This window comes from Carya illinoinensis, chromosome 4 (genome assembly GCF_018687715.1).
Source record: "Carya illinoinensis cultivar Pawnee chromosome 4, C.illinoinensisPawnee_v1, whole genome shotgun sequence".
In the NCBI taxonomy this organism is placed as follows: Eukaryota; Viridiplantae; Streptophyta; class Magnoliopsida; order Fagales; family Juglandaceae; genus Carya; species Carya illinoinensis.
In genome coordinates, this window is record NC_056755.1 from 12,544,888 (window position 1) to 12,566,678 (window position 21,791).

Here is a 21,791-nt window from a genome sequence, read left to right on the forward strand (position 1 = left end):
TATATGACAAGGAAATGACATCATGAGGTACTGTTCGTTAATGTTGACAAGCATCTTTCAAAATGTAACTAAGCTATCATGTTTAAGCTTAAGTTCCTGTGAAATTCTGTCACTGCATGATGGTAGATTTAGAACTCCTTAATATTAGTTGTCACTCGTCATGTTCCATAAATGCATTTACTTTTGTTACGTCTCTAACAATTTATGACGTATTTTTATTCCATCTAAGGGCTAATGCCAAAGCATTTTTTTCTGTATTAAAGGAGCAAACTAAGGTAAGCTACATATCATCATCCTTGAACTCTGATTCCGCCAATATATAAGCTCAATTGGCTGCAGGCTGCGATAAAGATGGGTTCAGTAAGAGTAAAGAAACCCCAGGCAGTATGCGTTCCATACCCAGCACAAGGCCATATGAACCCCATGATGCAATTAGCCAGGCTCGTACACTTCAAGGGTTTTCACATAACCTTTGTCAACACTGAGTTACCACAAGCGCTTAATCTGGTCCAAAGGAGCAGATCACCTCAAGGGCGTGCCAGATTTCTGCTTCGAAACCATACCGGACGGGTTGCCACCTTCCAACCGTGATGCAACCCAAGATGTCCCTGCCCTTAGTGATTCCACAAGAAAGAACTGCTTGGCAACCTTTAAAGAGCTAGTGCTTAAGCTCAATTCTGTACATGAGTCTGAAGTGCCTCCTGTTAGTTGCATAATATCGGATGGGACTATGGGCTTTGCAAGTAAAGCTGCTGAAGAATTAGGCATCCCGGAGATACAATTCTGGACTGCATCGGCTTGTGGCTTCTCTCGCCGAGTCGCCGCACGACCTCATGCTGACCCAGTAACCACCCTTGCAGGCCGCGGTCGACACGGTAAGCCTCTCTCTCTCTCTCTCTCTCTCTCTCTTCTCCCTTCGTCATATCTCTTTGTTTAAAATATGAATTAAAATGTGAATCTGTATAATTTTGCAATGATATCATGTATAAAATTTGTTTGATTTTGTGATGATATGGTTGTGTAAAATCTGTGTAATGTTGTGATGATATGATTGTGTAAAATCTGTGTAATATTAAGATGATATGGTTGTGTAAAATCTATGTAATGTTGTGATGATATGGTTGTATAAAATCTGTGTAATATTGTGATGATATAGTTGTGTAAAATCTGTGTAATTTTGTGTTGATGAGTTTGTGTAAACTCGGCGTAATTTTGTGATGATGAGTTTGTATAAAATATGTGTAATTAAAATAGGATGGATGTTGCAAACTTGCAGTTGATGAGTTTGAGTTAATATTGGGGTTCTATTTGGTGGTTCCACATTTAATTAGCTTAAAGTACGATGAGATATTTTGAAGCCCATGAGCTACTTTCTGATTGATCTGGAATTTGTGTCAATTTTTTGTCAATCCCTTTTAGTTATAAGGCATTTACTTAAGTTCATCAAGCTCCATTAAATTATAACAAATTAATTTTGATTCTCGTCCTCCATTACGGCTTTGATCATACAAATTGTTTGCCCCATTTTAGATTGTAAAATACAAATTGACTAGTCAAAATAATTTAAAATAAAATATTTTATAAGATTTTGAAAAATAAAAAAGAAAAAATTGAATAAAAATATTATAAAGTTGAAAATTTTAATATTATTTTTATTTAAAAATTTGAAAATTTTGTATTAAGTTTTGAGTCATTCTACTCGTCATCTGTCATCTGATCTATACCACATACCACTAGTACACTACCACCTATAAAAGGTATTTTCAGTCCAATGCCAATTTAAAATGGGTCAAACATACAAAAAGTTCAAAATCACTTCTAATGTGTATTTTTGGTCCATCTAACCTACCATGTTTACAATTTTGAATATCAATTATTTATCATTATTTGCACATTTTGTACTTGAAAATAGTCTTAAAAAGTTAGAAAAATTATCAAGATTATTCATATCTATCCATGAGAATTAGTAATCATCATAATAAAGTTAAAAACGAAAACTAGAGAAAATAAAATTGAAAAATACAAAATCATCTAAAATCCAAATACATATGGTCAATACTAATAGATTAGATGAAAATTACATAATTAACTTATTTAAAGTAATGTCTATATATATATATATATATATATATAATTAAAAAAAACAATATATATCCTTTGGTCGGTCAAGTCCGTACCAAAAGAGCCATACACGGGGACTAGTCCGAAAATCGAAATTCTAAGGTTATATCAATTGGACCAGACCAATATACTTATCGATCCAATCCGATCCGATCAGGTTTTTTGGTCTAGACTGATAAACTTACACACCTATATCAAGTAGGAGAAAAATAGTCGATATACGGAATAAGTTCGACAATATTTATTTATTATGTAACGATATCCATAAACTCCACAATAATAGCAACAAATAATGTAGAAACCAGTTCACGAGCCCATCTCTCCCACTCGACCAGATGGATCTCTAATACAATAGCTCAACTTTTATTGTTTGACCCTACACTTACCACTAACTAATGGAGAGCCTCCTTAATCAACCTTTCAAAATTCTTGTAAGATGAGCCTCCGATATCAGTAGCTTCCTCTGCTTTCTTCTTCCATTCTACTGCCTTTTGCCTCATCGCCTTTCCCTTATCCCCAGCCATCATTTCCTTAACGAGTGCTTCGATCTCATCACGTTTAACATCATTGTTGACTTCCATGCCAATCCCCCAACTAGTGCAAGCGTATCGACAATTGGTTTGCTGCTCTGCAAAAAATGGCCAGCAAATAATAGGCACACCACCACAGACACTTTCCAAAGTGGAATTCCACCCGCAGTGTGTTAGGAAAACGCCCACAGATGGGTGTGCCAGAACTTGGCCTTGGGGGCACCAGTTTGCTATCAATCCCCTGTCCTTTATGTCCTCAAAGAATTCTTCAGGCAAAATTACCGAGTCTCCCATCACTACATCAGGCCTAACAATCCACAAAAATGAGTGCTTACTATTTGCAAGCCCCCATGCAAACTCCTTCAGATGTTGTTCGGTCATAACAGTCACACTGCCATAATTCACGTAAACAACTGAATTGGGTTCTCTTTTGTCGAGCCATTGGAGGCATTTCGAGTCTTCTTTCCATAAGCTTGTACTTAGAGACTTTAGTTGGTTATCAGGGACAAGCCGACTTAGCAGGGAAAGCGGGCCTATGTTGTATATATTGCGAGGGAATCTGGCCGAGATTTCCTCGAGTACTTCATATTCAAACTCATCAAATGTGTTGAAGATAATCGCTGAAGAACTCAAGCAATTTTGCGCTTCTGACCCCAGAAAGTCGAACATGATATCCTTAGTGTCGGTAACTCTCATAAAGCTAGGGAGGTCCTTGAGCCTGATGTTTTTCATGCCTGGGATCCAGTCAATTGGTGTGTCAAGCTTTCCATCATGCATGAAGCTTTTGTCTGCAATACGTGAAAGAGATCTCTTGATATAAAATAAGTCGTTAAAACTAATTAATTGATTACAATTCAATCACTTCTTGATGGAGGCTTCTCTTTCCTTCAGTTATGATTCTAGCCAAAGGTGCTAATAAATATGACTTCTTTTTAATATTAATAATCTTATGACTGCCTCTAGCACCATGCAAGAAGCTTTGAAAACAAAAATAATCCAAGTACCTTTGAAAGGAACAAAGCCTCTTTTGGTGAGTTCAGTGAAGGACAGATATCCCTGGAAGCCACAAGCCGATGCAGTCCAGAATTGTATCTCCGGGATGCCTAATTCTTCAGCAGCTTTACTTGCAAAGCCCATAGTCCCATCCGATATTATGCAACTAACAGGAGGCACTTCAGACTCATGTACAGAATTGAGCTTAAGCACTAGCTCTTTAAAGGGTGCCAAGCAGTTCTTTCTTGTGGAATCACTAAGGGCAGGGACATCTTGGGTTGCATCACGGTCAGAAGGCGGCAACCCGTCCGGTATGGTTTCGAAGCGGAAATCTGGCAGGCCCTTGAAGTGATCTGCTCCTCTGGACCGGATTAAGCGCTTGTGGTTGAACTCAGTGTTGACAAAGGTTATATGAAAACCCTTGAAGTGTAGGAGCTTGGCTAATTGCATCATGGGGTTCACATGGCCTTGTGCTGGGTATGGAACACATGCTGCATGGGGTTTCTTTACTCCTATTGAACCCATCTTTATAGCAGCCTGCAGCCAATTGACCCTATATATTGGTGGAATCAGAGTTCAAGAATGATGATATGTAGCTTTCCTTAGTTTGCTCCTTTTATACAGAAAAAAATGCTTTGGTATTAGCCCTTAGACAGAATAAAAATATCTCATAAAGTCTTATAAGAGACGTAACAAAAATAAATGCATTTATTAACGTCACAAGTGATTAAGGAGTTCTCAGTCAACCATTCTGCTCGAGGTTTTTCTCACAGTGACATAATTTCACAGGAACTTAAGCTTAAACATGATAGCTTGTAAACATTAACGAGCAGAACCTCATGATGTCACTTCCTTGTCTATATATTAATTTGATTAATGCCTATATATTCAAAAGTATTCCGGTGGTGTGTACCAAAGGAAAAGAGCATATTCCACATAATTGTATGTTGAGCGGATTGTCAGGACCAAAGTATTAATTAATTGCGTATCTGACCCTTGTATTGTTATTTTTTTGTATGAAATATGAATACTCGATGCTCTTGATTTTTAAAGTAGTTTTGTAAGTGACATTTGGGATTTGATACTGAGTTGCAACCTGAAATTGTCCCACATATCTGCCGGTAGGGATTCTATTTTGCCGCCTGAGTAGTTATGCTCATTTATATTACTAGTTGTTTTTGTAATTTATTTTCATTTTTTCTTTTATATAATTTATTAATATATTTAAATATTTTTAAAAATTAAAAATATATATCAATATACTTAAAATCATCTCCTAAATCATTAACCATGAAAAAATTTGTCAAATAATATACTGCAGCTGTCACGGGCGGCATACGAGGTTTATTCATCGGCAGGTTAAAACGTGCAGGTTGTTTGTTTACTATGAACATCCAGTACATTATGTTAAAACGTGCAGGTTGTTTGTTTGTTGGAGCCAATGAATTTTCTGAGCGGTACAATTTTGAATTGACTTTAGTGGTGCCGTCCAACTTTGTCTGAGGATATTTAAAAGACCAATCCGGAGAGGTTGAAGGGAAATTTATAGGATTTGGTGAGTCGGTGACCACTAATTGGCTGTCACCTTATAAGCAGTAAAAGTTATAACCACTTGGTCATTGACCATTGGTGACCATTATTTATTTGCCTGTTTATTGACATTTCAAATGGATTAATATTGATATGGAAACATTTCAATTACCCTAAAAAATATTGATATTTTAATTTTGTTCAGATTGTAATGAGTTTTATAAAAATTGTTATGTTTTGCATCCGCGTCTTATATATAAGCGGTAAAACCTTTTCATGATAAACTATTTTTTTTATTTTTTTAGTTGGAACGGCGCCTCCATATTTTTATCAGAAACCATCACTTTTAGCAGAGAAATACCATAAAAACATCAAAACAATAAAAAAAAAACAATAAATAAAATCCATAAAGACATAAAAAAAACAAAAAAAGCCTAACCAGCCAACTAAAACCGAACATTTGGTAGATCCAATTTCTCCATTTTTAAAGATCCTTTGAGAGGCTTTGATAGCTCGAAAACCTTAGCCGTACAGCCCCCCCCTCCGCCCCTAACATAGCAAGAAAATTTGCCGGTGAATTTCCTTCATGATAAACATGATTAACATTAACATCCAAATTTTCCAGTAGCAATTGAACCTCCTCCAAAAAATCTTTTAAGTACCAAATTGTATAGCGTTTATTCCGCAACCAATTTATAACTAACAAAAAATCCATCTCTATGTCAATACAAGGGAAACCCAAAGGTTTTGTAAGTCATAAACCATGTAAAAGGCCCATAAGCTCCGCTTTATTATTTATTCCTTCGCCAAAATTTATCGCAAAAGCCACATGCAATTCACTATGTGATTTTCAAATAACTCCACTAGCCCTCATCATGCCTGAATTGCCAATATAGCTACTGCCAAAATTTAGTTTAAATCTACATACTTCAGGAGGCATCCACCAAACTAACTTAGGAGTTTTACGTCAAACCTATTTAATTGGAAAATAGAAAGTCGATAAAATTTCTTCATCCGAACCATTTAAACCATGACCACCCTTCAACTTTTCCCCCAACCAACCAACTCAATATTTTATTTTCGCCCATGTCGACAGCACCGACTCTTCCTTATCTTCCATCCTTACTTTGCATCTCCTATTCCATAAGCACCAAATCAATATACAAAGAATAATACCAAAAAGAGACCCTACTTGTGAATTTTTCTTAGCCTTAAGAAACCAACTTTATGCTCGAATCCGCCACCCACTACCTCGCATGGATGTCATACCATCCGAAAAAGTGGCCAGCTCCCACATCTCCAAAAAATCCCCTTCAGCCAAAACATGGTTCAAGTCTTCATACCCCCAGTGTCACAGCAATTACATCTGAAAACAAGTAGTATTCCAAGCTTACAAACTTGATTATCAACACTCAAGGCATTGATAAAAGCTTTCCAGACCATAACTGAAATTGTTTTTGGTAAGGACAGATGCCATACCCAGTTAAACAAGGCCACCTTTGGAACTCGAAATCGAATATAACTCCAAACACTTTTAGTTGAGAAATTGTCATCCACATTATCAATCTATAGGAGAATATCAGACACATGGTTATATCTTCCTAAACTGTCCACCACAGCCATTGCATTTTCCAAACCCACCAATCAAGAGATAACATTAATATCCCAGCCATCCTTCAGTTTGCATTCTCTAATGGTAGTTTTCTGAAATAGAACATTGGAATGATAGTTAATTAAAAGGCTCTCATCCAACCATTTATCATACCAAAAAAATATTTTACCCACTCTAACCTTCCAACAAGAAAGATTAAGAATCAAAGGCAAGTACTTAGCAATCATTCACCAATTCCTAAATCCCTTATTCGTATATACAAACAAGATATGGTTAATTTTCACATATTTTGCTCTAAAAAAATTTTTCCTATAATTTTTATTTTTTATTTATCTAATTTGTTAATTAATAAATTTTATTAAAAAAAATTAACAACTTGTGTTGAGCACTCGAGCTTGTTTTTTGATCGAACTCAGGTTGGGTTGAAAATTTAACTTATTAAGTCGAGTTAAAAAAAATTAAATAAAATTCTTGAATTTGAGCTTTCTAAATTGAGTCAAGCTCGGGTCATTTTTTCAGTCAAGCTGAGTTTGGCAAGCCGAAGACGGAAGACCGGCTCACTCGATTTCAACCCTACAAAGCTGCCTGCAATGGACTAGGAGATACGCATACGCTAGCTCGAACTACTTTTCATCACGTGTAGGTGGAGATCAATCTAATTGTGCGTCGTCACGCCTTCAATAGGGCTGAGCAAAAATCCGAAAATCCGACTCCGACCCCGACTCCGCTCCGGCTCCGACAAGTCGGAGTCGGAGTCGGAGTTTTTTCTCGAGAAAAGTCGGAGTCGGAGTCCAGCCGGATCCGACTCCGACTCCGACTCCGCCCCTCCGACTCCGACTCCCTATTCCGACTCCGACTCCGACTCCAACTCGCTAGTGTACATGTTTTGTAAAAAATATGTGTTTTTCTATATAGTAATCATATAAATATAAATATAGTAACATCATTAGTTAAATCCAATAATATACTAGCAATTAGCACTAGTTATTAGTTATAAACTTATAGTAAATAAGTTAATAAATATTATTAATTTACTATATACTAATAGACTAATAGTATTAGACTATTAGTATATAGTAAATTACTAATATATATAATAGTATACTATTAGTTGTATATATTAAATTAATATCTTTAAGTTATTATCTATTAGTAATTTAGTACTACTGTAGTGTTATCACATATTATTAGTTACTAATTATTACATCTAGACTATCTAGTTATAAGTTATTAGACTATAGTAAATAAGTTAATAAATATTACTATATATTAAAGACTAATAGTATTAGTAGTAGTTTATTACTAATATAATATATATATAATAGTATACTATTAGTTAATATATATTAAATTAATATCTTCTAAGTTATTATCTATTAGTACTAGTGTAACTAGTGTTATTACATATAATTAGTTACTAGTTATTACATCTAGTTAGTACATATTTGTTATAGACCATTCACTATAGTAAATAAGTTAATAAATATTACTAATTTACTATTATACCATATACTAATTTACTATTATACCATAGTCCATATACTAACTTACTAATAGACTAATAGTATTAGACTATTAATATATAGTAAATTACTAATATAATTCAATAGTATACTATTGAGTTACATATATATTAAATATATATCTTTAAGTTATTATCTATTAGTACTAGTGTAACTAGTGTTATGGACATATTATTAGTTACTAGTTAGTAGTTATTACATCTAGACTATCTAGTTATTAGACTATAGTAAATAAGTTAATAAATATTACTAATTTACTATATATTAATAGACCAATAGTATTAGTATTAGTGCATTACTAATATATAATATATTTATTAGTATACTATTAGTTATATGTATATTAAATTAGTATCTTTAAGTTATTATCTATCAGTACTAGTGTAACTAGTGTTATTAGATATTATTAGTTACTTTTTTTTTAAAGGGATATTATTAGTTACTAATTATTACATCTAGACTATCTAGTTATTAGACCATAGTAAATAAGTTAATAAATATTACTAATTTACTATATATTAATAGACTAATAGTATTAGTATTAGTATATTACTAATATATAATATATTTATTAGTATACATTTTTACTAACTTAAATATATTTTTACTAACTTATTAATTTATTTTTACTAAATTATTAATTTGTATTTTAACTTTTTTTTTCCCAATTTTTTAAAAGTGAAAAGTGGAAAACCCTAATGGGTTAGGCTGAAACGGCGCCGTTTCAGCCTAACCCATTAGGGTTTTTCACTTTTCATTTCCCCCCCCCCCCCCCCCCATTCCCTCCCCTCCCCCTTCAGACTTTCAGTGTTTAGTGCCTTCACAGCTCATTTTCTTCCTCACTCCTCAGTGCCTCACCTCTCATCTGAACCCGTGCCGTGTCGTCGCCCCTCCGACCTCCGTCACTCCTCTGAAAGCCCATTCTTTGCAAAACCGAGGTGCCTCTCTCTCTTTTTCTCTCTCTATAATTTGTATATCTTAACTATTTTTGCATTATTTTTGTTCATTTTCTTGATAGTTGTGGATATTAGGTTTGTTTGTGTGCTGGAATCGTTGGACAGTTGTGGATTTTAGGATTGTTGTGTGCTATTTATGAAAGGCCATGGGTTTTCTTCATGAGAGATGGATGGGGGTCATGGGTTTAAGTGTACAAATGGTTTAGAATTTATTGAAGTATGGAATTTGTTGGAATTTGTTGTTAGGATCTACTATGAAATACACTAAATGTTGTTAGGATCAATCTCCTTCAGTAGCCCTTGATGATCTGAAATGCTATTACTTGTTTTTTCTCATTCCTCTAGTAAGCACTAAGCAGATTCGCAGAAGCTTTTAACCCAGTAAGCACTGAGTTCGCTCGAGCGAAGTGTCGAGCGAGGGTCGAGCGGCACACTCTGCCTGAATTCGCTCGAACTCAGTGTCGAGCGAGGGTCGAGCGGCACACTCTGCCTGAATTCGCTCGAGCGAAGTGTCGAGCGAGGGTCGAGCGATGCAACCACATTTATAGATTCATAGGACATTTTTTCTCATTACTACTATATAAGTATATATGTATATCATATAAGTTACTTGAGTAATCTTTACATTAGTTCATGAATTTATTTTCTTTATGTTTATCTTATTTGTTGTGCTCTACAGTTCTAGTTATTAAATAATGGATATGGAAGGCACAAACACTCCTACATCCACAGGTGCATCTTGTCCTGGCATTCCAGCCCCAGAACAACCGATTGATATTCCCATTCCAATAGTTGATGAGTCTAGCGGACCAATAGGCTCTTCAGTAGGTACTCCTAGTGCCTTTCATTCTACCCCTCGCCCTCCACCTGGTAGTAGAAATATTAAGAATAGGTCTGAGGTATGGTCCCACTTCACAAGAGTGTCCGATTGTGATCCCGAAGAGCCTATAGCTACTTGTAATCATTGTCATAGGCAATGGAAATGCCATCCCAAAAGGCAAGGCACTTCGGCCATGAAAACACACATCCAACTTTGCCCCAAAAACCGTAAGAGTAAATTGGATAAGAGTCAAACATTTTTTGTCCCGGAAGCAAGAAGTGAAGGAGGGGAAGGGGAGAAGACCTTAGGGATGGCCAAATATAATGAGAAAAAAATACGAGCTGCCCTTGCTAGGATGGTGATAGTGGATGAGCTACCATTTAGATGTGTTGAGGGAGAAGGGTTTCGGGAATTTGTTAAAGCCCTTGATCCAAGGTTTCCTATTCCTTCTCGATTTAGTGTAATGCGTGACTGTATGAGGGTATTCTTGAGAGAGAAGGATAGCTTGAAGAAAATGTTTTTGACCACCAAACAAAGAGTATGCCTAACCACCGACACTTGGACTTCTATCCAAAATATTAATTACATGTGTGTGACCGCTCACTTCATTGATAATAATTGGAAGTTGCATAAGCGGATCATTTCATTTGTTCGGATTAGCGACCATAAGGGGGCAACGATTGGGAGGGAGTTGGAGGAGTGTATGCTTGATTGGGGCATTGACAAAATCCTCACAATTACAGTGGATAATGCTACCTCTAACGACTCTGCTATTGATTGGTTGAGAACAAGGGAAATAGGAAGTGCGGATTGTATAGCAAATCACGAGTTTATTCACATGAGGTGTACGGCACACATCTTAAACCTTATTGTGAGTGAAGGTTTGAAAGATGTTGATGACTCAATTGTAAGGGTCCGAAATCTGATTAAGTATGTGAAGTCTTCTCCCCAAAGACTTGCCACTTTCAAGTCTTGTGTTGATAGATCAAAAGTTCAATGCTCTAGTTTTTTGACTCTTGACGTGCCTACTAGATGGAATTCGACTTTTCTTATGTTGGACGTGGCTGAGAAGTATCAAAAAGCCTTCCAACTTTTGCTTGATGAAGATCCCTACTCACGAGTTTATTTGTCTGAGGATGGACATGGGAGAAAGGGTCTAGGAGCTCCTGGGCTGGATGATTGGGAGACCATAAGAAACTTTTCGAAGTTTCTTCAAATATTTTATGGTGTTACATTGCGCATTTCTGGTACACTATATGTCACATCAAATAATTATGTCCAGGAGCTTATTGCCATTCATAAACACTTGAATAATTTTTGTGACAATAGTAATCGACGTTTGAGTTCAATGGCTTTCAGAATGAAGACAAAGTATAATAAATATTGGGGTGATCTTGAAAAAATAAATCGGTTGTTGTTTATTGCTGCTATTCTTGATCCGCGGTTTAAATTGGTTACTCAAGCATATTGGTTCAAGAAAACATTGGGTGAGGCGAAGGGTGAGGAATTTGTTGCACTCCTCAAGAGGGATATGGAATATTTGTATGAGGCATATGTAGAGTTTGGTGGTGGGTGCATAACTGGTGCTAACAAAACTCAAAGCGGTGAAGCTAGTGCATCAATGGGAAGTAGTAGTACAGTTACAGACTATGATCCCTTGGATTTTTTGAGGGAGTTCCATAAAGAGCATACAGCATCTTTGATGGATTGTAAGTCAGAGTTAGAGCGGTATTTGTTGGAGAATATTGAGATTCCTACGGGGAGTTTCGATATTTTAATTTGGTGGAAAGTCAACTCTACCAAGTATCCAGTTCTTGCTCTAATGGCAAGAGATATCTTGGCCATTCCTATCACCACCGTTGCATCTGAGTCAGCATTTAGCACAGGAGGCCGTGTCCTGGATCCGTTTAGGAGCTCTTTGGCTCCTAGAACTGTAGAAGCTCTCGTGTGCTCGCAAAATTGGTTGAAGTCTACTCCCATATGCTTGAGTCAAAATTATTCTGAAGCCATTGATGATGCAGAGAGTTATAAGCTAGACTCAGGTAATGTATTTAGAGATTTTTTTTAAGTTATATGAGTTGATTTTAACATTTTGTAATACTAATTTCCTATCCTTTAACATCTTAATGCAGAATTAGCCAATTCTATGGCCAGCATACTCCGTGAAGAGGATTGACAATCTTGTTTCTGGTATCTTATTTCAATTTTGCTTTCTTTATTTTTATAAATTTATATGATATCTTATTTCTTTACTAATTTTTTTTTTTTTCAGGCACAAGTTGAAAAATTACATTTTTTGGACCTTTGGTTATGTATTTTTAATTTTAGGTTGTAATTTTGGACTTTTGGTTATGTATTTTTAATTTTAAGTTTTAATTTTGGTTATGTATTTTTTAATTAACATTTTGTAATTTTGGTTATGTAATTTTAATGTGTGTATTTAGTTTTAATTTAGTTCTTAATTTTAGTTGCACATTTGAATTTAGTTTTATTTTTTATAGTGATAGATTTTGAATTTAGTTTTATTTTCTAATGTGATGATTTTGATTAGATAAATTAGAAATCTCAAATTATATTTTTAAAAAAAAATTGATATAGAAGTCCAAATCCGATTAGAGTTGCAAATTGTAAAATTGAAATGTTAATTGGGTTAAAGAAAAAAGTCTAAAAAAAGGCCCAATAAAAAAGCCCAACTCCGACTCCGCTCCGACAAGTCGGAGTCGGAGTCGGAGAGGAGTAGGGTGTAAGCGGAGTCGGAGTCGGAGTCGGAGGTCGGATTCGGCCTCCGACAAAGTCGGAGTCGGAGTCGGAGGATGCCAAATCCGACTCCGGTTCAATCGGTGCTCAGCCCTAGCCTTCAAACTTCAGAGCCATGCCACATGATTGTCATACCGACAACAACAGCTATAATTGCTATATATTTTTTACTTATTATTCTAAACGCAACATTGAATTCTTCTGCATGCAAGCATGTGTGTGTCAGATATACTCGCTGCTGCACTGTGATATGAAAAAAAGTTGATTTATAAAAAGAGTTTAAAATTTTTATTTATTTATTTATTTATTTATTTTGTTGATAGGTCAATAACGATGTAAAGGATGAATTCTCCTAACCAGCTTACAAATATAATGTTAGGAAAATCCTAAATGTATTGAAGAAAAATTTACAATAAAAAAACTTATTTCTCCACGTATCAATTATTGATATGCTGAAAATCATAAAATTTAAAATTTAAAATTTGAATTTCAAAGAAAAACTAATAAAATGAGTCTTGTAAATAAAAGTGTAAATAAAATTATAAGTACATGTAGCACTACTTATAACACGTACGTTATTGTATTTTGTTAAAGCAAAAAATCGCACAATAGTTTGAAAGGGGAGAAACATTCCCCACACGCTATTACGATCTTCATCCCGATTGGTGTAGTTTGAGCACTCGGCATGGTCCAGTGCGACTATGCATGCGTCCATGATGATTAATGGAAAATAAATATTAAGAATGTAAGAAAAATAAAGACACACAAATTTATGTGGTTCAACATATTACCTATATGCACGAGGGTTTTCAATAGATGTGAGAGTACTTCACTATACTATGTTTATTTACATTCTCTCATAGCTTCTCTCTTCTTTCTGTAAAGTGGAGATCTAAAATATATATTCAGGAAAATCTTGTCACTGGAGCTTCAGTCATGAGAGCACTAGTAATGGAATCAACAAAGCTATATTTTAGCTAAAATTTGACTTGGCTACATAAAAACTCACTATAATGGACTTAACAAATCTACAATATTTTTAACTTTAATCATTTTCACTAGCCCAAGTTGCTGGCCAAATATTATTTTGGCATAAAAAAATTCCTCTTTCCTACGTGCTATTCAGTCATATCCTATCTACACCATCCATTTGTTGGTATTCTCTTGAGGACAACCATCCATGCTGCTTTTTCTTTATAGGAATGAGGAAGTGGACCAGTTTTATCTTTCATTAAATGCCTCATCCAAGCAACTTTGAAAAAAATATATCAGTTGAAGAAATATGATCGTTGCTAAAAAAAAAAAAAAAAAAAACTGTTAGAAAATTTTATTTGTTGGAATAACATGAACGTTGGGAAATTAATATGTAATTTTTTAATAATGAATAAATATTCAAATTACAGTTAAAATTAAAATAAATGAAAATGTCAAAATCAATTTTTTAATAAAATAGTAATAGATTTGGAAAGTTTATTATTTGGTGTTGTTAAAAAGTGGTTGGCTAAATTTGTAAAGGTAAATTTTCTAGTCAAATTTTGGCTAAACTTTATTGAATCTACTACTAATACTCTAAGATTGAAGAATCTGACGAAGTGGTTGAAGTCTGAAAAGTCCCCCTCCAAATCGTCTGGCCGCTTCTTTTTATATACCCCCTCTTTCTGCATGCCTTCAGGGAGTGGTGAGAATTTGCCACTTTTCTTTACACATTCTTTCTTCTCTCATTTCTCATTTATTATTTTCCTAGACATGCATTCTTTATTCTCTCATTTCCTTTTTCTTCTATTCATTTCCATATTATTTTGACACCCTCCTTTTGCTTGCCCCTCCTTGTCTCTCATTCCTCTTTCTTCTTTTGTCTTTTAGTGGAGAGACCATCCCTTTGGGCTGGACCTAGTAAGCTTTCTGGGTTATGTATGTTTTATCCTCAACATATCTATCTATTTAACATTTATCGTAAGTATATTTTTATTTAAAATTTGTCAAATCAGTCTATGTATCTGAAGATGATAAAATTTAATATAAAAAGTATCACTATTCTAGTTTAATTAGGTGAGTTTTTTAATGTTTTTCACTCTTTAAATAGAAGAAGAAGAAGAAGAAGAAGAAGAAGATGTTACTCAGTAGTATTGATTAGAAGTATCTGGAGCAAGAGTGAGAACGAGCTTTGTACAATTGTTATGAGCTTACAATCACATTATTTGTGGTAATTCAAAACAATGGCCATCAATTCTGGCCACCCATCGCTTTTGCTCATGACTTTTGTGAGATGATAAGGGTATTTTTTTCAGCTAAAGATGAGTGAATGGGGGTAACTTCAATCGCAGCCAAATTTAGATAATTAAAAACTAAAAAAGCCAGCCACACGCAGTTTGGACAAATCTAACTCGCAGCAACAACATTTTGAAGTAATAACTCCAAGTCTTCCAATCTACATGGATGTTTGGAAACCTATGTAAGCTGTCAGGTGAAATAATAAACAATTCCAACCATATATAAATGAAATGGCTATATACCATACCTAACATTACTCAAATCAGGATAGATGGCTATTGCATCTTTGAAATCCTACATTAAATAAATGGATAAAAAATTAAGTCATGAAGCAACTATCTGGTTATGAATTGCCAGCATATCTCAGATATTGTATCCATAATTTTCTTTGTTTAAGAGCTACAGATGGAAAGGCATGACCTGGTTAGCTGTTGACGAGGTGTAGGTAATCACACATGACATCCCAGCTCCTGTTGCTGCCTACAAAGTTAGTTCAATTCAGGATTTATCATGGTTCAATATGTAATGGCCAAATAAGACAAAATTTGGAATGACAAGAACTCAAAATAATTAGTTGAACTACTAGAATGAGTAATGTTTATCACAACTAGAACTGTAAGAGATAATTATACAATAGGATTCACTGACCTGGGCCAAAACCCGTATGTCTAAACACGGGCGAACCCGGGCTAGGTACCGAGTTTAAAATCTGGAACCCGGGTTTTAAAAACAAAATCCTTCTTAAAAGAAATTTAACAATATAGGTTTTCGTTTAAAAAAGAATTCGGGTACAAAATAAGGATCCATGCGGGTTCCAGACCGGGTCATAACCGGGTGTATCTGGGTCGGGTACACCCGGATATCCTGTCCGAAACCTAGATGAACAGTCCTAGTCAGATAAATTGATGGGTCTGGCTTCTTTTCCTTCACATCATCACCTGCAACCCAAAAAAGAAGGAACAATAACACATGAATGTCAAGAGTTACAAAATATAGTTTATGCATCAACATGTACATATGAATATTATATACTTTGGAAACAAATTGATAAATTAATCAGAACGCATGCTAACAGAAAAAAACTTCAATATTACCAAATCTTAGTGGACTAGAATTGTGACCAAATCAAAATGGGCACAAAATCAAACAAAGAGAACAAAATTATGTATGAATTCCAAGTTCTTTACATCGATGTTCTTGTGCACATATGGCAGATGGATATAAGAATAAAGTATATAAATGGTCAAGAAGTCTCTCAGATATGATATGCCCAAAAGACAAGGAATACTCCATTTCAAGACATACCCGCGAGAAAGCAATCAAGACTTTGAAAGCGCTCCTAAGATGAGGGAAACACGACCACGGATCAATATATGTTGTAAAAACAGAAAAGTACAGATTATAATAACCAAACTCCGAAGAAACAATTTACAATTCCTATAAGGTTTTCCAGACAGAGTATGACCGAACTTTTTGTTGCTGCAGAGCAAACAGCTAATTTTTTACCCTAAAATAGCCAGAAAGAAAAAGAAATCATCACTATCAATTAACACATATATCCACTCAGGCGCAGAATCTGCCATTATCGATCTAGAGACACGGACCAAATTACTAAACCTGTGCAAAAAATATGAGAAAGGGGACGATCAAGAAAATGGTACTGCATTCAACATGAAAACATGATTGCATTTTTCTCGTAAGCTTAACTTACAGCAGCCTTGTCCTCATCCATCAATCTCAAAACCCCAGGTCTAGGTTCCACCAGGTGAAAACAGTATCAGTCTGTATTCTAGTTTCCCATCAGCACAATTGATGATAAAAATAAATAAAATCAACAATATAATTAGTGAATAAGAAACGTAAACATCTCCTTACAGTTCCAGATTTGATTATTTCTTTGTACCTTTCAGTCTTCCAATCCTACAGTACCATAAAAAGATCAACATAGTTCCTGCCTAAAATTAATATAAACTTCTATTCCAGGTATAAAACTGATCATTAAAGAATAATATATAATTATTTACAACTTTTTGTGTATGCACGTATCTCTGTATAAATGCATTGAAAACCAATGGATAATTTCAGACTCTTGAGCTTCTATGCCATGTAACATCTCAAAAGAAAGAAGACCGCATTCCATTGGCAATGCATAAAAGCTTTGGAATCAATTGCCACCTCATGCATAGAGATTTTGAATTCACTCTGAAATGTATTTCTAGAGGTCCATTTCGGTAAATACCAAATACGGGCCATACGGCATTCACGAATTTCTAGGTCTAGTTGAACTACAATGCTTATTATGATATTATCCACTCAAGTCCCATGGAAAATAGGAGTATGCACGGAATAAATAATTCTGAAATTTTCTCTCTATCTTTCTTCATAAGTGTTAGTGAGTATATCTGTATCTTTGAATAGCTCTAGAATATTATATAATATCCTTAATTTTTTGTAATTATGCTAGGTTAGAATCTATTCTATTACTTGTATTTCCTTATTTACTTTGGCCATATTCAACTATTATAGGCCACCTTTGTATAGTTTGAGATATAAAGAAATATACAATTCTCCAGAACTCTCTATGTTTCAACATGGTATCACAGCCATTCGTCTAAGGTTTTTTTTCCTTATGTCCGTGCACGGCCTCTTTCTGGTATTTTTCCAGTATTTTTTCCTTTGCACTTGACAGAAATCCTACCACGAATTTCCGTTTGTTTTTCATTCAGTTTTTCATCAAATCCGATCCTAAGAGGAGTCCTGAGAATTTTATCGACATTTCTGTGTAAACCGCGTCTTGATCTGCTGCCGCACATGCCCCCACGCGCTGCTTACACTCTCTGCGCGTCACGCCACACGCCTCACATGCCCAGCATCTCCATCAACTTCCAAACCTCATTCAGCCCAACCCATTTTGCACATCCCAGCCCAAGTAAGCCTTACCAGCCTTTTTTCTTTTAAATTATTTTTCATTTGAGCCTAGTCCAACCCACGACCCGTTTCCCCCTTGACCCGTTGATAATTCGACCTGTTGACTGTGCGACCCTTTGACCATTGACCAAAAAAAACTAGCAGAATGTCTCACCCTTCTCCCAACCTTAACAACATTGTTTGTCCTATTGATAATATTTTAGATGGCTCTAATTATAATATGTGGGCCCAAAATATGGAAGTTTTTCTTAAAGGCTGCAAATTGTGGCATTATGTTTCTAGTGATATCCTTGCACCCAAGCAAAAAGCTGATGAGAGTGGTGATGTGTTTGCCAGCCGGCTTAAAGATTGGCATAGTATTCATTATAAGATATTGTCTTGGTTTATCAATACTTTTGTTCTATCCATTCATAGCTTGCTTCCCAAGCTTGGTAATGCTAAAGTTGCTTGGGATTTTCTTGCTAAACGCTACAACTGCACTCATGATGTTTCATTGCAGTTTCAGCTTGAGATTAAGCTTTTTCAGATGCGTCAGGAATCAGGTCAGTCCATTGCTGATTTCTATTCTCAAGTTAATAATCTTTGGGAATAGTTGTCTGCTGCAGATCCCTAACTTAAATGTCCTTATGAGCTTCTCTATAGTATGGTTCCTAACTATTCCTTATTTCGAGTCTTTGGTTGTGCCTGTTTTGTTACTCTTCCTCCTCATGAACGGACCAAACTTGAACCATTCTCGATTATGTTGTTTTATTGGTTATGGCTTAACTCAAAAAGGTTATCGTTGTTATGATCCTATCTCCAAACGTCTTCGAGTCTCTCGTCATGTGGAGTTTTGGGAACACAAACCATTTACTAGTCTATCCACTTTCTCCCCTTCCTCCTCTAATCACCCACTCATCTTCATTGATCCCCCTGTTGCTTTATTTTCTGACTCTTCTACAGAGATTCCTAGCTTCTCAGACAGTTCTTCCACTACTGCACCCAATCCAGTTGATGCGTTTGATGGACCACCTGCCACACCACCCATTCCTCAGTCTTCTCCACTCCCTGAACCACGTCGTTCCAATCGAGTAAGTGTTCCTCCTACTCATCTTCGTTATTATCATTGTTTCTCTGTCCTTGCCACACTCCACGAACCTCACAATTATCGTGAGGCTTGTATTGACCCTCTATGGTAGCAAGCTATGTCTAATGAATTGAATGCTCTTGTCAAAACCCATACTTGGGATCTTGTGGACTTGCCCCATGGTAAAGCTGCAGTGGGATCTAAGTGGATTTATAAAATCAAGACTTGAGCAGATGGAACAATTGAACCCTACAAGGCTCCACTTGTTGCAAAGGGGTTCACCCAGGCGTACAGGATTAACTATGAGGAGACTTTTGCTCCTATTGCTAGACTTATCTCTGTCAGATCCTTGCTTGCAGTTGCTGCTATCCGGCGTTGGGAACTTTTTCAAATGGATGTTAAAAATGCCTTCCTTAATGGTGATCTTACTAAAGAAGTTTACATGCAGCCTCCACCTAGTTATGAGCATCCTCCACGTAAAGTTTGTCGTCTTCATCACACACTTTATGGGCTCGAACAAGCTCCTTGAGCTTGGTTTAAGAAATTTCAGTCAGTGGTTTCTCAACAAGGCTTTCTTTCTAGCCCATATGATTCTGCACTCTTTCTTCACACTTCTGGGGCAGGTACTATCCTTCTTCTTCTCTATGCAGATGATATAATTATTACTGGTGATGATATTGCTGGTATTCAAGATCTTCAAACTTTTCTTAGTCAGAATTTTGAGATGAAGGATTTGGGACATCTTAATTACTTCCTCGGCCTTGAAGTTACTTCAAATCAGGATGGTTATTATCTCACTGAAGCCAAATATGCCTCTGATTTACTTTTTAAAGCTAGGTTGACAGATAGCAAGTTAGCCACAAGTCCCCTTGAGTATAATACTAAGCTCCTGGTCACTGACGGTTCCCCACTTGCAGATGCAACACTTTATCGACAGTTAGTTGGCAGTCTCATTTATCTTACTGTCACTAGGCCTGACATTTCATATGTTGTTCATTTGGTCAGTCAATTTATGAGCGCACCTCGATCTCCCCATTTTGTTGCGGTTCTTCGAATTTTACGCTACATCAAGGGTACTCTGTTTCATGGTCTGCACTTCTCCTCTCACTCCTCTCTGGAGCTATAAGCCTATTTTGATGCAGATTGGTTGGTGATCCTACTGATCGTCGCTCCACCACTGGTTATTGTTTCTTACTTGGTACTGCTTTGATTTCATGGCATAGTAAGAAACAGTCTGTTGTTGCCCGTTCTAGCACTGAGGCTGAGTATCGTGCCCTCACTGATACGACGTCTAAACTTTTGTGGTTACGCTGGCTTCTGACAAATATGGGTGTTCCTCAATCACTAAGTTCTCCTCTTCACTGTGATAATCTTAGTGTCATCTAGATTGCGCATAATGATGTGTTTCACGAGTGTACCATACATATTGAAATTGATTGTCACTTCATCTGCCACCATCTTCAGCAAGGTGTCCTCCAGTTAAATTCAGTTTCTTCTGAAGATAATTTTGCTGACATTTTTACGAAATCACATCCACCTGGTCCGCTTGGTGATCTTGTTTCCGAACTTCAGTTGACTTCGCCACCAAGAGTTTGAGAGGGGATGTTAGTGAATATATTTGTATCTTAGAATATCTCTAGAATATTATGTCATATCCTTAATTTCCTGTAATTATGCTAGGTTAGAATCTTTTCTACTACTTGTATTTCCTTATTTACTTTGGCCATATTCAACTATATATAGGCCACCTTTGTATAGTTTGAGATATAAAGAAATATACAATTCTCCAGAACTCTCTGTGTTTCAACAATAAGAAAGCACTAGGTTAAATGCAAAATTTTCTTTCTAAAAGGATCTATTTACAAGACACTACTACTCCATTCAACTAAAGGCCAACAACAGTGCTATGGTTCATTGATTCAACTTCTTATTTCGTTATCAGCACGTACAAAATGGAAATTTCAAATCAAGAACTCGAATTTCTTTCTCCTTTATGGTGGATTGCAAAATCATTTAATACTTCTCTCACTCACAATAAAAAATCTCATGCATATAGGATCCTCACATTTTCCTTGCAACCAAACAAGTAGAATTATTTAAAAGAAAAAAGCAAGTGAAAAAAGACAGTACCTGAAGAGTATCGATCAACTTGACTCGGTCCTCATCGGCCTCTGGAGGCTTCTCGAATATAGTTGACGACGGCCACCCGTGCTCTCCAAAGTACCTTCACAATCCCAAATCCCAACCAATTAACAAAACAAGCAAAATATAAAAGTATAAATAAAGAAAGAAGAAAAAGTAGAGAGAACCATCGCATTTTGGGTTTGCCACCTCCGATGCGATTCTGGAGCTCATTGTAGAAGTCAAAGCCCCAATTGAAAGGGTGTTGCGATTGAGAAAAAGAAGGGCAGTGAACATTGAAGTGAGCGAAGGCGTCATTGTAGGCCTGGTGGTGCAAGTGCTCGGACTCTAGGATCATGTTGTCGCAATCGAATACGAGTGCTTGGAATTGATTAGAAGATGAAACCGAGAGCCGTTTCTCAGAGGTGAAAGATTTTCGGAGGGTTGGGAGGCGAAGAGTGGTGGCGTAGTGGAGAGAGTTAGGAAGAAGAAGAAGAAGAAGAAGAGGAGGAGGAGGAGGAGGGGGAGAGAGGGGGGCAGTAGAGAGTTATCGTGCAAGCCAT

At 36.0% G+C, this 21,791-nt stretch overlaps 1 protein-coding gene, 1 long non-coding RNA gene and 1 pseudogene across 2 annotated transcripts; 1 reads left to right on the top strand and 2 right to left on the bottom strand.

Annotated features, from left to right (window-relative positions):
* Positions 1-232: 232 nt before the first annotated feature.
* Positions 233-4,527, top strand: LOC122306595. Its single transcript, XR_006241477.1, has 2 exons — positions 233-875; positions 3,615-4,527. It is a non-coding gene; the product is annotated as an uncharacterized LOC122306595 (long non-coding RNA).
* On the bottom strand, positions 2,348-4,214 carry LOC122306592 (linamarin synthase 2-like). The gene is made up of 2 exons (XM_043119021.1): positions 3,656-4,214; positions 2,348-3,439 (listed from the first exon to the last, which is right to left on the bottom strand). Exons 1-2 carry the CDS (start codon positions 4,167-4,169, stop codon positions 2,514-2,516), a joined length of 1,440 nt encoding a protein of 479 aa, XP_042974955.1. The 5' UTR covers positions 4,170-4,214; the 3' UTR covers positions 2,348-2,513.
* A 10,497-nt stretch (positions 4,528-15,024) lies between the features above and the next one.
* Positions 15,025-21,791, bottom strand: LOC122306593 (annotated as a pseudogene).

Coding starts and splice junctions, on each gene's coding strand:
- LOC122306592 (XM_043119021.1), bottom strand. CDS start 4,169: ATGGGTTCAATAGGAGTAAAGAAACCCCATGCAGCATGTGTTCCATAC. Junction 3,440..3,655: donor AGGCTTTGTTCCTTTCAAAG/GTACTTGGATTA, acceptor CACGTATTGCAG/ACAAAAGCTTCATGCATGAT.